This window comes from Hevea brasiliensis, chromosome 5 (assembly GCF_030052815.1).
Source record: "Hevea brasiliensis isolate MT/VB/25A 57/8 chromosome 5, ASM3005281v1, whole genome shotgun sequence".
Taxonomy (NCBI): Eukaryota; Viridiplantae; Streptophyta; class Magnoliopsida; order Malpighiales; family Euphorbiaceae; genus Hevea; species Hevea brasiliensis.
The window spans coordinates 640,037-658,063 of record NC_079497.1 but is presented as its reverse complement, the minus strand read 5'-3'; the positions used below and the strand labels follow the sequence as shown (position 1 = coordinate 658,063).

At 29.6% G+C, this 18,027-nt stretch overlaps 2 protein-coding genes across 4 annotated transcripts; both read right to left on the bottom strand.

Moving 5' to 3' along the window:
• Positions 1-557: 557 nt before the first annotated feature.
• Positions 558-3,667, bottom strand: LOC110657069 (cationic peroxidase 1-like). Its single transcript, XM_021814135.2, has 4 exons — positions 2,666-3,667; positions 1,539-1,721; positions 1,288-1,453; positions 558-1,206 (listed from the first exon to the last, which is right to left on the bottom strand). Exons 1-4 carry the CDS (start codon positions 2,894-2,896, stop codon positions 821-823), a joined length of 966 nt encoding a protein of 321 aa, XP_021669827.2. The 5' UTR covers positions 2,897-3,667; the 3' UTR covers positions 558-820.
• Positions 3,668-12,800: 9,133 nt separating this feature from the next.
• Positions 12,801-14,254, bottom strand: LOC110657080 (transcription factor bHLH61). 3 transcript variants are annotated; one of them, XM_021814145.2, is made up of 4 exons: positions 14,050-14,254; positions 13,635-13,763; positions 13,364-13,537; positions 12,801-13,035 (listed from the first exon to the last, which is right to left on the bottom strand). In XM_021814145.2, exons 1-4 carry the CDS (start codon positions 14,128-14,130, stop codon positions 12,940-12,942), a joined length of 480 nt encoding a protein of 159 aa, XP_021669837.1. In that variant the 5' UTR covers positions 14,131-14,254; the 3' UTR covers positions 12,801-12,939. The 3 variants fall into 3 exon arrangements, with proteins under 3 accessions (XP_021669837.1, XP_021669844.1, XP_021669851.1); XM_021814152.2 differs by having other exon boundaries at positions 13,364-13,534; positions 14,050-14,242; XM_021814159.2 differs by lacking the exon at positions 14,050-14,254 and adding an exon at positions 13,844-14,043.
• Between the last annotated feature and the right edge of the window lie 3,773 nt (positions 14,255-18,027).

The window sequence follows — 18,027 nt, the reverse complement described above, 5'->3', positions numbered from 1 at the left end:
ATGAAGAATTAAAAGTTGTGTTTAATTACCAAAATGCATTATTTTTATATAATGGAAAATTAATCATTTTCCTGCCTTAAAATAATGTGTATCTTCAATTTCTACAATATGGATTCATAAAAAAAAACACATATTTTCTATGCTGAGGAGAGCAAGATTTTGTTGAATAATTGAAGATGTATTCCTTTTTAAAATTGATCTTTTCATAATAATAATAATAATAATAATAATAATAATAATAATAATAGTATAAGTCAGATTGTACAATGATGTTATGTTATATAAAATTATGGTGGATTTTATCTAAAATTATGGTAGAATATATTTAAAAGTATAATTTACTTAAATTTCTATCAAAAATTTTTTCCTATATATCATTACTGCCATGACTTGCACTGGGCCGGCCTCTAGAAAAAAAATAATTAAATAAAACATATTGTAGTTACAAGATAATTCTTTGGATTATTACACTAATCATAAGATAATTTTTTTGAGAAATTATAAATGTTTTTCATGCAAAATATCGAGTGATACTAAAAGCTTATTTTGCTGAAATTAAAGGTAAAGATTTTCTTTAATTTATGAGCCTAAAGTGGGGCACATTTCACCAGTTCATAGAAAGCCAATTCACTGGAATATACATATATATATGTTTCCCACACTATATACACATGTAATAACTACACATTATAAAGAACTCGTGTCCCATGGTGAGAAATTTTAAAATACAACCATTATGTACAAGGATTTTATTATAGTTATCCCACCACGTACCAGCGAGCTATGCAAATATGGAGTAGACATGTATCGTAACCAAGACTCAATTGGCTTTTCTACAGTTGGTCCTGATCTGGCCACTTGTGCCCGTAAGCGGGCTAAGGTTTCCCATCTTCACCATTGCATTTGCAAAATCTGTCCTGAAAGATGTTAGATTGGAGCTATAAGCTTTCACTTGAGAGTCTGTGGAACCTCCATTAAAGAGTTGTTGGTCAGAGTGTAGGAGTCCCTTTTGGCTCAACAAATTCGTGAAGTAAGCATTATCAAAAGCCTCTGGACTAGTGACATCAAGAGGAGCAAGATTATCGTCTCCTCCAGAGGTTGAACAATTCGCTTTTAGTGATGTTGCAAATGAAGAATCTATGTTGGTTTCATTGTAAATCCTGTTGCGAAACACTGTGCATCTTGCTTGCCCAATTGTATGTGCTCCTGCATGCCACAATTTGCAAGCATAATAAGTCATTCTTTTTTTCCCCGGTTCTTTTACTAGAATTTTTGAAAAATACACACCTGAGAGAGCCACCATTTCGTTAGTAGTGAAACCTTTGCTTGAGAAATTAGAGATGAGAACACTAAGATCTGAAAGTGGAGAAGGTATGTTGGTAGAAGCAGCACTAAAACTTGCTGTTGTTGAATCTCTTCTGCCTAATTGAACCGTCCAACTAGGTCCACCCAACTGAAACAAATCCAAGAATTCAACCATACATAGAAGAACCTCCCAAATAAAACGACACGACGTAAATGATCATATCAGTTCTTACAGCAGCAACAGAGTCTCTGGCAGCAACGGCTAAGATATCTGCACAGGAGACCACACCAGGGCATGAACTCTCCAATTGGGATTTAATTGAGTCAATGACTTCAAAACCCCTTAGAGAATTATTATTGGCGGGTGCTGTCTTCTCTCCTGACGCTCCATCCAACAATACCGATGCATCACATCCCTGTTCATAAATTATTTATTTATTTACTTTTATAAGCTCATATTATATGCAACATAATTAATCTGCAATCTAATTGGACCATTGAACTGATTAGATTAAAAATGCTTTCCTTTTTATTGTGTTGTGCAGTAATTCCCACTACTTCATTACCGACATATGGTAAAAAGAAAAAAAAAAATATCCCTATGATGATCAAAGTCAAAACTGCCATATAAGGAAATACTTAATACAGTACTGACAGTATATATATATATATATATATATATATATATATATATATATATATATATATATATATATATTTCTTCTAAATCACACAGAAATTACGAAACATGTGATGTTTAGAAATTACGAAATATGTGATGTGTTTGAAGTATATCAGAAATTCCAATTTTATGTAATTGGACCATAAAATTGACAGATTTAACAATTTCACAAATTGACTCTAGCTCAATCAATCCGTTCAACTAATGTTAATCATTATATGTGTGAACATTCATCTTCCTCTCGGTCTACACTGTGTTGAAGCAAAGTCTTAAAAAAGTAGTTTCCAATGTATTAAAAAAAATCGCTTGAAAAAAAAAAAGGTTAGAAATCAATGCAATCAATGACAGATGCCTAAAAAATTCTGCATGCTATATGGTAAAAATAAAGATTAGCTTGTCATCTGTGTTCATATGTTTCAGGCCGCAATTAAACAAGTACGTAGTTGATGAATAAGCATGGAAACAAATGAAATTTTTGCTGAAGAAGCACCCAAAACTAAGGCTGGGAGTACCCTGAGAAAATGCAAAACATTAACTTGACACTTTGAAATATTTAAGAAATGGGTTTTCATAGTTAGGTGATCAATCCCTTACACGTACGTATGCAACGCATGCAATGCAACAATGTATAAGAAGAATAAGGTGATATGATATATGTAAAAGAGAGAAATGACTTGCATTAACAAAGCAGTCATGGAAATGAAGACGGAGCAAGGATGCCCCCATGCGAGCCTCACTGGATACAGCAGAGTTTACTGCTGATTCGATGATGGAAAGGGCACTAGGGCATGTTGTTGAATAGAAAGTAGAAGATAATTGAGCAGAGGCAATTCCAACAAGAAGCAAAAATGACCCTAATAGAAATTTGAAGGTGGTGTGAGTTAGAGAGGAAGAATTAAAGAAAGCCATAACTAAGGTAATGAAGAAGAAATTGGTATGAGGTTGATATAATTCTATTTGTGCTTCGGTTATGCTCTAGGGATCCATATTTATAAGAGCTCCACCATGCAGCCAATGATTCAGAATTTCAAGTCTATTGCTAAACATTTTCTTCGTTATATATTTAATTTCTATGCCCATATTGGTTAAGTGATCAGTTGACTAAGGAGACATGTCAACTATTAGCAATGATTGCCTAGACTTTAGCTTGTCAACAATCTGAAAGGCCAAGACAGCCTGATATGTCTCCAATGCGTTGCTGTAAATTGTCCCGTAAGGAGTCAGCAAAAGAAACAGAGAATAGGTGTTGAAAATGGAAGACTTGCGAGATTTCTTAGCTGTTTTCTTATCAGCTCTATCCATTCTTAGCATATTCGGAATCTTTGGCCTGGTTTTGGCTTTTAAAGTACTCTGTTTCTTTATGCGTCTGGAATCCTCTGCCTGTTTTTGTATTTCCTGTGGTTATTTGCTTGTTACAAATTTGGGCAGCTCTTCTAATAAATTTTCCTCTTTGCTCTTCTTCAATGTTTGGCCTGGGAAGAAACTCCAAACTCACTTATGAATTTTGCCAATTGTCATGATTAAGGTTTTGAATTTCTATGTAATTACATATATATATCTGCATCTAAATCCTTATATTATAAATATGTTAAAAAAAATCTAGATCCTTATATTATATATCAAACAAGCAAAGAATAAAAAAATAATTAAAAAGAAAATTCTGAAAGTAGGAAAATCACTGGGAATTGTCAACCTTAAAATAAAAAACAATGAAAAAAAACAGAGGAAGAAAATATAAGAAAAAAAAATTGGAAAAAGGGAAAAAAAAAAGGAAATTAAAACTAGGGCTGTGCAATTCAAGCCCACTGATCAAAGTCCGAATGATTTTAAAAAATTCTGTGTGTTCTCAATGGAAAACCAGCAATTTATGAAAAAAATAAGAAAAGGGTAAAAAATAAACACGTTAAACTTGATTAAAAGAAATGATTTATAGTTCTTTGCTTCGAAAATTGGCTTAAATTTTAACAAATTAATTTTTATTGATTGTAATCTTTTTTTTTTAATCATACTTACGTTTATACTTTATAATTAAATCATATAAAATTTTTGTTTTATTTTTGTAATTTGGGTGCCTAACATAATAAATTGAAACCAAAACTACAGAATTAATAATTCAAGTGTAACAAATTTGATGATCAATATAATGAATACAAGTTGAAATCTTGACATTGCAGAAGTTCCATATTTCTAGAATTGTCAACGAAAATTAATTATTCAATATAATGAAACAAAAAAGTTTTCAAGTAACAAAATAAATAAAAGGAGGCTCGAGTGAGCATATCTGCATTTGGAAATTGAGACTGGGCCCGGCCTATTGGAAGAATGGGTTGGATCCATTACCAGCTCTCTTCATAATACAATTACTTTTTTTTTAATTTTATCACCTATATTATATATAAATATATATATAAAAAAATCTAAATTACTCTTATTTTTAAAATTAATTATAATTATATTTTTATTATTTATATTAATTTTAAAATTAATATAAATTTAAAATTTTTAATCTTATTTATTTTAACTTCATTTAAATATAAAATTTTATAAGAAACAATTAATTAAAATAAAAAATTAATAAATAAAAATATAATTTCATTATATTATAATATTAATTAAAAAACTTTATTAATATCTAATTTTTTAAATTTATAGTTACAATTACTTATCTATTTATTATATATGTTTAAAAATATTTTGTTAGTTTCTTTTAAGTTAATTTCCATCTAATTTTTTTTATTGCAATGAAATAATATATTAATATTTATAAAATTATGAATATTAATTAAAATTAAATATTTAAGTAACTATAATTTATAAAAACGATAATAAAAAAATTTAAATCATTCAAAGATTATTATTAATTTTAAAATTTATTAAATGGAAAACTTAAAAAGGAATTTTATTTTATTTTAATTAAAGATCAATACTAATAAAAAATCATAAAAGATAATTAAATTTAAACCTTATTAATTTATTGCTATGTGTGTCTATATTATTACAAATATGATTTCATAAAAATTATTATTATAAAGCTAACATTATACCACTTATAAAATATTATCTCTTGCATTAATAATAAATATAAGAGTAATATTAATAATATATTAATTAATTATATTTATATATATATATATATTATTATGTTATCAATGTTTTTCTATTTTTATTTTTTTAGTATTGAAAATAGTAGTGTTCATAATTATTATTCTTTTGAATGAAAAAAAAAATGATAATTGAAACAAAAAAGATATTATAAGAACCAAATCATATTGGACTAAATTTATTTTATTGTGTTGATATAGTTTTAATTTTCTATTAATAATTAAATCAAAAATTATATTATATCCAATCATACTAAATACCAAATAAAGATATAATTAAAGGTGAAATTAATTGTCATCCCAAAATAGTCCAAGAAGGGGGTGAATTGGACTTAAACAATTTTTCGGCCCTTGCTTGTAGCCTAATGAAAAATTATTGCTTTGTTCAACTAAGTGCTCCTATATGTAATGAAAGTGATATGTGTTTCAAGAATGTGTTCCTAAATTGCAATTCAAGCCTCAATCAATATTTATAACAATTTTTAACACAACATGCATCACAAAATATTTAACTAATTTCTCAACCCAATTAATATATATTCATGTATATCAACTCATTCTATCATCAATGTCATTCAACATCCAATACAATTCATAGATAATAAATTACACAAAGTAAAGAGATTAAGGTTAGAGAAATCAAACACAATGATTTTTATAGTGGTTCGGCTTAACTAGCCTATATTTACTCTCTCACATAACTTTCTTTGAGTCTTTAATCTACTATTTGCTCTTTTAAAGGCAATAGACCAAAGGCCCTTTACAAATTCTTCAACACTAAGCCTTTACAAAGGTAGCTTGAAATCCTAACAAGTGCTATCTCAAGCACACACACCCACAAGCTTCAATAGGTGCTTGTACAACCTCTCTTAAATGCAATTTAATGTTTTAGCATGCACTCTCACTCAATACAAATCAAACTACAAAGAAGAGATGAGTTGATTTGTCAATGGTAGCTCAAATATTTTAAAGCTCTTAATGAAAGCAATAAATGAAATATCAAGATTTTAGAGCAATTGTAAGTTTTCATTAAGTGTAAAATGAAATAAAGAAAGTGTATTTAAAGTCCCAAATCATTTTAGACTGTTTGAAACCTTTTTGAAATGTTATACACACTGTTCTAGGTAAAATAGTAATTATTTTATCTTTTTGTACGAAGTAGAGTAACTCTGATCATTTAGCAAACTAATAAAATTTTGACAATAGTAGCAAACTATAATTTTAGCAAAAACATTAGCAAACAAACAAGTTAGCAAACTAATTTACCATATGCCTATTTCAAATTTTTTAGAAAAATTTTAATCTTTAAAAATCTGATTTAAACCTGAAGAAAAATATATATTCCAATAGAAATATCCAAGATCATGATGAAAGAAAATTTATAAAGTAATTGAAAGAATGATGGGTGTCGAATCCACCAAAAATTAAATTAACTGAAATTACTAATTATGAAATATTTTTTTGTAGCAAGTGGTAAATCTAGGTCGAACCCTAGAGACTAACTTATTAAATTTCGTGCACTTGTGTAATGAAAAATGAAAGAGACAAAGATTGAAGGGGTTTTGTAACACAAAATCAGAAGAAATCAGAAATTCAAGAACTAAATACGAAAATCTCAATTTAAACAAACTTCAGTCCAAGGTAATTTTCATTCCAATGCATTGATTTGATCATAGACAAAAGAAATACAATTATTTCTTATTGAATACTTAACGTAGATTTACCAAACAGCGAGGTAAACCCCTGACTTCCCTATACTCATCAATTCGAGCCCAACACTCTTATTGACTCTAATTGTTAACTGAGTTGGTATTAAGCAACTCTTATCAAATTAATAATTGCTTTAAGAAAAGGAAGTAGTTAAACTGAACAATAATTTATGAAGCATAAATCATTTAATCCACCCTATTGTTTCCTTAGGTTATTATCGAAAACTGGGATCATAATTAATAAAACCTAATTGCTACTTATGTTCAATCTTACACAACAATTATGGATTATGAAGATGAACTAGTAATTGATCTCATCAAACAATCAATTAATATGCCTTTTTAGCAAATCATTCAATAGATCAAAGACAAATAAATCAGAAAACAATAGATATTTAAAAAGACATAAATTAAATTAAGAACCTGATCTTACAAATCAAGCAAAAGAATTTGAATCCCTTGAACTGAATTAAAAATTTAGCCACTCATTGCTTACAGAAAAATAAAAAAGAATTCTAAAAGATGAATGGAGAGGCTGCTGAATGATTTTGGAGGCGTCTCAATCCTTTTTAGTGGGCTGCTATCTCTTCTATTTATAATAAATGCTTTAGAGTTAGGTTTTTTTTTAGAGTCTCTGTCAAAAACTATAAATGGAGCAAAATTAGGAATCTGGCTGTCGACGGATACACGGCCCGTGTATTACTACACGGCCCAAGGTCGTGTAACTTACTGGAGCTAAATGGGCATGTTTCTCATGGGCACAGAAAGTTACACTGGTCTCCAGGATTTACACGGGTCAAGTTACATGGTCCGTGTACTTTGTTTCTTCCTCGGTTCTCTAAATTTCTTCTGGCAGAATTTTACACGGGTCAAGTTACACGGCATGTGTACTTCGTTTCAACAATGCTTCTCAATCCTTCGATCTTTTCAAGCTTCCTTCCACACTATATTACTTTGGAATTTCACCAAAACCCTGAAAAATACAGCAAGAGTCAAATTTCTCTATTTAACACAAATATTTCAACAACTCTCTAAACATATGCCTAATAGATAACTATACTTAACTAACTGAATTAAACATAAAAACACATTAAAAATATTAAATGTGATGGGAGTAAAATTAATAAATTATGCACTTATCAAATAAAAATTAATTTTGAGCTCCAATTGACTAAAACTTTCATATATTATTTATACACAAATCCTAAGATTTAATTCCTAACTCTATAACTTTCATACCTTCAACTTGAGTCTTAGCTTTTATAATCTTGTTCTTTCTCAACTTAGATTCATCTTGAGATGCCTTTGAGTGCCCTTCCTCCTTAGATGCAACCTTAAAGATTTTTCATGAGTAAGAGAAACAATCTATACATTACTTGAAATTGAGTTAGATAGATTCTAGTTGAGTTTTATTATCATTAAAATCAATACTCATTTTGAGCTACACGGGTCAACATTAATTTTATAAAAATATTCTTTAGTTAAAATTTAAACATATAACACATATGGTGCATTTATAATAATAAATTATATGCACTACAATATATATACAAGTATTAATGAGGAACCAACTTTTTAAACTAATAAAAATATTCTTATTGTGACACCCCTCACCCGTCTACAGTGAAGCCGAGCAGGGTATGTCACACAGAGTGCTGGAGCACCATATTTTATCTTATTTCAATTTACAATTCTTAATTTATTGATTAAAAAGCTTTTGGGTGAAACTCATAATATTTATGTTATTTATTGAAATATTGATTAATTTTTAGAATTTCTAAAAATTTTACAGAAAATCCGACAGAGTGCTGGTTAAAAATTGAGAAAACAGTTCTTCAGTACCTGTTAAAAACACTTCCAATATAATCATCACCTTCTCAAATTCCATTTATATCAACACAATCACAATATTTCTCAAAAATTTCAACATTTCAACACAAGTCCATAATTTCATCCATATTATACTTAAACTCAATCTCATGGAGAAATTTTTAAATTTTTAGCTGGCACTCTGTCGAATTTTCTGTAAATTTTTGAAAATTTTAAAAATTAATCAATATTTCAATCAATAACATAAATATTATGAGCTTCACCCAAAAGCTTTTTAATCAATAAATTAAGAAACAAGATAAAATATGGTGCTTCGGCACTCTGTGTGACATGTCCTGCTGAACTTCACTGTAGATGGGTGAGTGGTGTCATATTTAGTGATATCACATTTAGTGATATCAGAGTTGCTCACGTGTCCTCTTGGGTGATGGTGGGGGAAACCTCAGTGAGAACTCTGAGTCCCGAAAGGGGGGAGAGAAAGGTCCCTTAGGCAAATCCCATATCGACAAAGCACGAAGATGGTTTTGGGTTCAAAAAGTAATGATATATAAAATGGAGAAACTAATCACTAGAGGCTCCTTTTGGTGGAATGGCCTGGAGAGTTGGAAGAATTTCAGGGTTAAGCGTGTTCGCTTAAAAGAAATCCTATGATAGGCGATTTCCTGGGAAGTTCTCCATTCCACCTATGGGACAAAACCGTGAGGCCTATGGCCAAAGCGGATAATTCCTCTAGTAACTGGGGTCTGACCGTTACACTTATAAATATTAATAATATATATATATATATATATATATATATACACTCACACACATATTTATAACATATATAATATAATTTATAATTAAAAAAATGTTTATTAAATATATTAAATAATTAATATGTTAAATAGGTTTTGAAATTTTTTGTATTAAACAACATGACAATATAAAATTTTAATATATTAATATAATAAAAATAAAAATTATACAATGATAATGCACTAAACTAACAAAAATTTATTTTAAAAATTAGTTTATTTTTTAATTTTATAAATAAGTTTCTTTCATATTAATTTAGATAAATAATTTCATTATGAAAGTTAATATTATTTTAAATTATGAACAATTAAAATAAAATATATGTAAATCAAACTTTTTTCATAAAAAAAAAATAAAGTTTAAATGAATTAAATTTATTAAGCTAATTTATATGTATCATTAATTTATTTTAATTTTTTAATATTTTCACCTATTTTTATTTTTAAAACTTATTATTATATTTTGTTTATTATATTAAATTTAAGTTTAATTATAATTAAGATAATATTATATGTTAATAATATGACACAAAATTTTCATAAAAATTTAATTGAATAAAAAAATAATTTTTAAATTAATAAATTTTTTTATTTATATAACTAATTAATATGATATTAAATTAATATTTTAATTTAAATAATTAAATATAATATTTTTAATATTATGATAATATTATATATTATATAAAAAATTAAATTACAAATTTTTATAGAGTAATAACGTGCAATGCACAGAAACTAATTATCATAAATATCTCATATTTAAATTTTTACAATTTTTTTTTAATGACAAAAAAGTTACAATATAAACATTCATAATTTTTTGAACATGAGCATTTAATTATCTTAATAAATTTTTAATATCCCAAAATGGTAAAACTAAATAAGGATTTTTTTTAATATATTAAAATTTTTAAATAATTTTAGAATTTTTCAGCCCACCGAAAGACGTAAAACAATTCATGAATCCGTACTAACGTCAGCTTTTGAATATTAAATTATTATTTTCATATCATGTCTTCCGCGTTGCCTTAGGACACTGATTCAATAGGTAATCAACGAAAATCTACATAAAATAAATAATATAACAATAAAAAATTAAAAATTCTTACCTATCAAAATATAATAAATTAATTAATTTTAATTCAATAATACTAAAATTATATTTATAATTAAAAATTTTAAATATTCAAAATTAATGTAATAAAATATTTTGCTCATATAGTACTTTCAATTTGAAAATTTTATAACACTGAGTTTTGATTTCTCAAAACCATAAGATTATGATTTTAATTGAGACCAATTAATTAAATGGTTTAAATGACAGCATAACGCATATGTTTTTGCAAAATTCTAATTGGCCAACCAAACGCTTTGACAAGAGTAATGAATACTTAAATTTCCGGCAGCAGCAGCAGCTAGGTGGTATTAATGCCGCTTCTCAACAGGACAAACCACAACTTCGTCATAGCTAGGTAGACTCCAATCAATGTCAAAGCTTGCACTAGAACATTGCAGTGTAACATCCAAATAATGTCACAGCAGAGGTGGCCAACTTGCTCATTTCTGATGCGATAAAACCAAAAAATACATATTTATATTTTGTTATTTTTCACTCTTCATTCTATTCCTTATGCAAATCTCCATAAACAAAAACTGGTGCCGCTGAATTTCTCACTCAAAACTGATGGCGAATATAATTATTTGTCTTGCACAAACACAAAGTGCATTGTTTTCCTTCATTCCTGATTTTTTTTTTCTTCTGATTATCCTGCCATCCCAAAAATGATTATAATTAAACAAATTAATATGATTGGAAGCAATAATAAATACTGCTAATTGCGGTTCAAGCTCATCATTTTTGCTGTCAACTTGTGAGCTATTTATGTTATTTTTTACTACTACTTCAAGCATATATATGGCTGTGGCATATACCTTCTCACACACCTAGCTGTGGCTAACGTGGTGATCTTTGTGAGGTTTTTTTGCTGTTGTTCTCGTGGGCGTAATGGGAAATGTTTTATTTCTTTGCACTCTTAGTTATCAAAATTTTCACTTAACATTTCTATTTTTCAAATTTAGTATTTTTTGTTAATTTAGTTTACTGACTTAATTAGATTAGATTGAATTTGCTTTGTTAAATTTTTCCTAGTTTATTTATTAATAAAATTCACTCACCAATAAAAAAAAAAATTCATTTTTTCACAATTTAATGGTAAATAGCAAATGTAGACAACTTCTTAATTAATCTCTCATCACTCAATCATGCTCATTATTTTCTCGTGATTAAATTATATAATACACCTGAAACATGTAATCCTTTACTCACATACAAGTGAGACTAACTTCTCATATTTTTGGAAAAGTCTATATTTTTGTTAGCATATAAAACACTAAAATTTAGTGTTTTATATTTTTTTTTTACGGAATTAGTTATAATTACCAAAATGAGAATTTCTATCCTACACTAGGGTGTATACCCCCATTCAATCAATAATTGATGTATCACTAAAATGATAGAAGGAAAATTCATCACACATAAATAAGTTAACAAATGAATTGGAGCTATGTAGCTTCTCTCATTTTCCCACTCATACTTTCTTGAATGCCCAAGATCACTTGTTTCCATTTTCCTAGCCTGGAGGGAATGGCATATCAATAGTTACTGTTAAGAAACTATGCTATCACACAAGACAATAACTCCTCCTTTGTAACAAATATTTGCTGGCTTCTTTGTCAGTTTACTCGTGGACTTACCAAAACGAATGCTCCCTTGGTGGAAAACAATCCAGACTGAATCATCAGAGCTCAAACTATACATATATGTAATAATTAATATTAAAAGATTGATATTATGTATGTTGACTGTATGTAGGAAATAAATGATTATAATCAGTTGGGTGGTAAGTGACACGTATACTCATTTGATCCGAGTCAATCCTAAGTTGTTCATTTATCTTATTAATGTTTCAAGCGTCTATAATTGCTACTGTTGGTGGCAATCATTGAATATGATAGTGGTGGTGGCCTGGGCATATGTATAGACGGTGATGGTTGTAGAGATGGATGTGGTGGCAATGATACTGTGCTGATCATGATGGAAAAGGTGATTGCAAGGTGGAGGAAGTACTGACGGCAATGACAATTGTGGGGTGGTGGCAGTGGCGGCTGCAATAGTAGCAGGATTATGGTGGTAGTGGTGACTGCATGGAATGTAGGGAAGTAATCATAGGACAAAATTTTGATTAATAGCTAAAATGGGTATTCATATGCAACCCTTATTTATCCAAGCCGTACATTAAATGGATTGATATATAGTTTTTTTTTTTTTTTTTCTAATCGTGCAAAAGGGTGAGTGTGTGTGGGCAAATAGATATAAATAAAAATTGACACCTCTAATAATACATGTTCATAATTAATATGCATATGGATTGACGGCTGCCTAAGTGATACCATAAACATTTGCATGGAATCAAAAAGAGAGATAAATATTGGCTCAAAATATAAAATTTGGGTCAATCTTGGTCACTACTTTCATTGCAGTTGTTGATCGCCTGAAGCACGGCCTGTTTCACCACTTGAGAATCTAAGCTATCAGCATCCCCTTGGTACTGCAAGAATTGAGAATGTTTTCTCTTTAATCGAATAGAGATTAATTAATACGTGAATTAGCAATTGCAAATTGGATAATCATTGAATTCCAATACTGTCCACCCAAATATAAAATTATAAAAAAATTTCCGTAACTTATGTGGTTCTCACCATAAGTGCTTGTGAATTTCACATGATATTTTTGTTATTTCCCTATTTATTTATTTGTAAGGACTAAAGACATACATATCCATATTCACAAACATATGTATTGAGGAAAAAATGCAAAGCCCTTTGCATTGAAATATTTAAAGAAAAAAAAACAAAGAAACAACAGCTATTTCTTACTTCTCCTCCAACTGCTTCCAGTTGAAAATTGTCTTCACAGGAAACCCTAGCATCAATCACTTCAAGGCCTAGTTCTTCGAAGGCTTCCAATATGGAAACAAGCAAACCTGGGCAATTCTTTTCTGACAGCACATTAATAAGGAAACCCTTTTCTAGGGTTTCCACTGTAACCTGCTGTAAGTATGAAAAGAACGACGGCTTACATCACTTGATATATATATATATATATAATTGGTGGAGAAGAGGAAAGAAAAAAGAAGAAGACATTCACCATAGGTAATTGATTTTGGGAAGTCTCAGCTAGTTGTGAAGTTCCTATCTCTTGGTTCAGCCTTTCCACTTTTTCCTTCAACTCTTCTATATATTTAGAGGCATCTACAACAATTGAGGTTTTATTCATCTGCCAAAATCAAAAAATTTCAGAAAGAAAATATCAAACTAGCAGCAATCAATTCAAAGAAAAAATAAAAACATCATCACCATCGGTATTTTTTCACTTTCATGATCATCACAATATAATAGCTAGGTTGATCAGTTTGTGCAAGTTCTAGCTATCTTGTTTTGCTTGCAAGTTTTCAAGATTTAATGTTTGCGAAAGAAAGATTGTGAACAAAAGGGGGAAAAAAAGAAATGAATGATCGAGTGATGAGAGACGACATAAAAGCTTGAAGATTTATGGTATTTACAGCAGTAGAGTTGGTAACATCACGGAGCAATTGCAGCTGGTCATATAGAGCAGCCTGCTTCTTTTGCTTCCGAGAAGCCATGTTCGTGACTCTTATCTTTAGCTATATCTCAGCTGCCTTTCCTTGCCCTTGATTTTTCACCACAAGCGTAAGAGGGTTTTATAAAGACAGGGGATGACCTCTCCACCCTATGTGATTGCTTGTTCGTTTCCTGCATGAGTGCCCTCGTTTCCCCACACCAAATTATAATTCATCTTTCTAAATTTACCTTATTAACCTCCTTTAATTTTCTTCATAGATTGTTGTTTCACTCATTCCATGGTGTTAAATTACTCAATAGTCAAATAATTGTCGAATATATAATTAAAATACAATAAATAAAATATTTTAATTCGTAACGTTTGTAAGTAGATTACAATTCCATCACCAATAAGAACATTGCAAATTTCATTACATCAGCTTTTCCATTCTTCCTTTATTTTACAACATTCCTATTATTATATATATCAATATTACATAAAAAGATTGATTCAATTGCATTTATGAATTTTAAAGGGAATTGATATCTGCAGTTATACTTTTATTTTGTAAAAATATTTTTATGTTTAAACTCGTGATTTTTAAGTTATCGATAGAATATATCAAAGTCACCCCCACCTATGTATTACATATTATTAAGAAAATACAGAGACTACTAATAAGGTAAAATATTTTTTATGGGAGAATAAATTTAGAACAAAAACAAGAATGATTGCTTTAAAAAAAATGATGGAAGAGAAATGGGGTGCATTTTGGAATCGCATGGGAGACAGACAAATGGATGACGGCGAGAGAGAGAGAGAGAGAGAGAATGAGATAATATAAAAGAAAAACTCCCCCGTGAGAAGTGTTTGGAGGGATTGACAGCTAAACATCCTTTAACGCTTCCTTCGCTGCTTTCGATGCCTCTCCTCTATCTTCCATGTCTCCGATCACGAGCAGATTCCTTTCCTTTACGCGTACAATATTAACTATCCTCCCCTTGCACGTGCTTGTCTTTCTCCACGTGAGCCCCTGGCCTCCCTTCAATTCCCTTCTTCTCCTCTTCCAAAAACATGGGCTTGCAATCAAATCTTACATATTCTCTTCTCCGTAATTTCTTATATATTTATCATTAGCCTTTTTAATCAAATAATTAACGACAGTAAACCTCATATATAGTAAGAGTTGCTAACTATTCACGAGCTCAGAGGCACATCTTTCAATTAGTGCAAAATCATTTTTTTGTCAACTACTGGCAGTGCTGTATATAAAAAATGCTACCAGCTATGAGACAGTAGTACGTGTAGCTAGCCTGGCCAGAACTGAAAATGAAACAACAAAGCTAGCCTGAGCAGCAAATGCTATGTGTGGACAGTGTCTGTTAGGCATATGCTATGCATCACCAGTGCTATACAAAATTTGTTCAACTATATATATCTTAACTCCTAAAAATGAACTTATATTCAGGGAGATTAATCTATATATATGTCATTCTGGAATAGAGATAATGTTCTCTCTATTCCAAACAAACAAAGCACAATGTGCCCACCCATTCACATGTGTGTGGCCATTAATCCACACACATACACAACCTGTCCCAACTTTGTCTCTTGCGCTAGTTCCAATATCTGCTCCTCTCTATTAGGCTTTTTAGGGGCATAGATCCTTAGAGTCTTCTTTACTATAATTTGCACTGTATTTAGCTAGGCTAGTTTAATAGTATATAATGTAATACAATATACTTAATTATATAATGAAAAAAATAACATAATTATTTTTTATTTAATTATAAAATAAAAATATAAATAACATAATATAATAATTTTTTATTTAAAAATTTAATTTATTTGTGATGGTAATCGCAAAATAATAATAACAACTATAATAATTAGTAGGTATGTAATAATAACGACGACGGCAATAATCAAGAGATGATAGTGGTTAAGTGGTTACAATAGTAGTAGTGGTGGTAGCAGTGATAATGACTAAGTGGTAGCGATGGTTATAATGCATGGACAATAGCAATGGTAGCGAGTACTACTGGATAGTTGTGTTGTTGATAATTATTAAATGATAGAGATGATAATAAAAAAAAATCAAAATAAGTAATCATGTATTTTTTATTCATAATGTTAATTGCATTTGTCAAAATGTAATTAATTATATGATATAATTATTATTTTATTTGCATTAAATTTTTTTTTATATAACCAAACAAAATAATAGAAATACAATATAATTACAATTCTATTACATATTTAATTACACCCGTAAGTAATAGAGATCAGATGCCTGTGTTGACGTGGGAGAAGCCATCCGTGGGTTCTCGCAAATGCAATTTTGACACAAAAGTAACGGATGTCATGGCTGTTCTACCCTTGGGGCAGTCTTACGCGATGCGGCAGGTAGCTTTGTTGATGGGTTTTTTGGTTGCATCTCAGAAAGGAGGACTGCTAGTGAGGCTGAGGCGTTGGCCCTTCAGAAGACTCCATCCTGGCCGGTCGAGAAAGGTTTTAACAAAGTGGTGGTTAATTAGGTGGATGCTAGAGAAGTGTGGGTGGAATTCGTTAGAGGATGACTATAGTTTTCTAGTACACCAAGATGTTGATTTGGGTTAAAAGCAAGCCAACAATTAATGTGGCTCATGCTCTTGATAGAGTAGCCTGTGATTATGCTTGTCCTATGTATTGATCCTAGGTCTCAAGTTTTATTGGAGCTCTTGTGATTTCTGATCTTGAATGAAATTTCCAATTTTTCCCTTTATAAAAAAATTTCACCCAACCAAACATATCCTCATTCCTTAAATTTTGGATTAATAGACTATCCGAATGTGCTATCATCCAAGTCGATTATTAAATATATCACACCCTTTTCGGATCTTCAGTTATAATCATTATTATATTGAATATAAGCATATGGTTATATTGAAATTCCATTGTAAATATATAAACTTATTATATAGTTTTCTAACTAAGTAAGCAAGATGGCCCCATTATGTGAATATTAATACATTGCCGTTGCTAACTGTTTATATATGAAGAGAATAATCTGCGGCACGTGCCCTTGTAAATTTATTGATTGATGTAATGAGCAACTCCTTGTCAAAGTTATAATGGAACTTGATTTAATAATTTTGTTGTTTTTCTCGAAGAAATTTCAAGACACTAGGAGACAACAATACTGGTCTAGGAATTGAGGGCGACTTCGTGCTTATCATCAGAATGATGATGTTTACGAGAGCAATTAAAAGAAATTAATTTAAGCTACTCAGCAACTATATACGGAAAACAATTTTGACACGCCTGGAACCCGGAGGACCTAATTGCATTATTTCATCCACCAAACTTTAATTTGTTTCATAATTAAGGTTTATTAGTTCTTTAATTTCTTAATTCTTTTGCCTCAAATACAACACTTTTAAACAATCATACAAAATATTCACGAGTAGATTGTATATAAAAATTTTAATTTTATCATAAAGAACAATAAATTGTACTATTTATTTATTTATTTTTATTCCAAGACATTGACAATAGAATATATATATATGTTAATGTGTGTGTGTGAGAGCCACCAAAGTAGAGTTGTTTGATTAAACATACTGATATAATTCTAGGTTTGAAAGTATGCCAAGTCTACAGCCAATTGGAAGTATGATCAGACCAATTCCCTTTACGATTTGATTGCGTTCCTAGGATCCTTGGAGAAAATTAATTTATAATTTCTAGCTGACGAGATGTTCCAGGGATTGATGCTTTTTGTATCACAATATTGCTACAAGCCAGACTAGACCAATCTTCTTGTTCTTATATTTTAATTATATAGTAGACCATAATCATCAACAATCTAATGCCTAGATTGTTTTTCCTTGGGTTAGTGTTTTGGACTTGTTTCTTCAATAAAATCGACTCTTTCTTATTTAAAAATAAATAATCTAATGACTAGATTAGCCAAGGG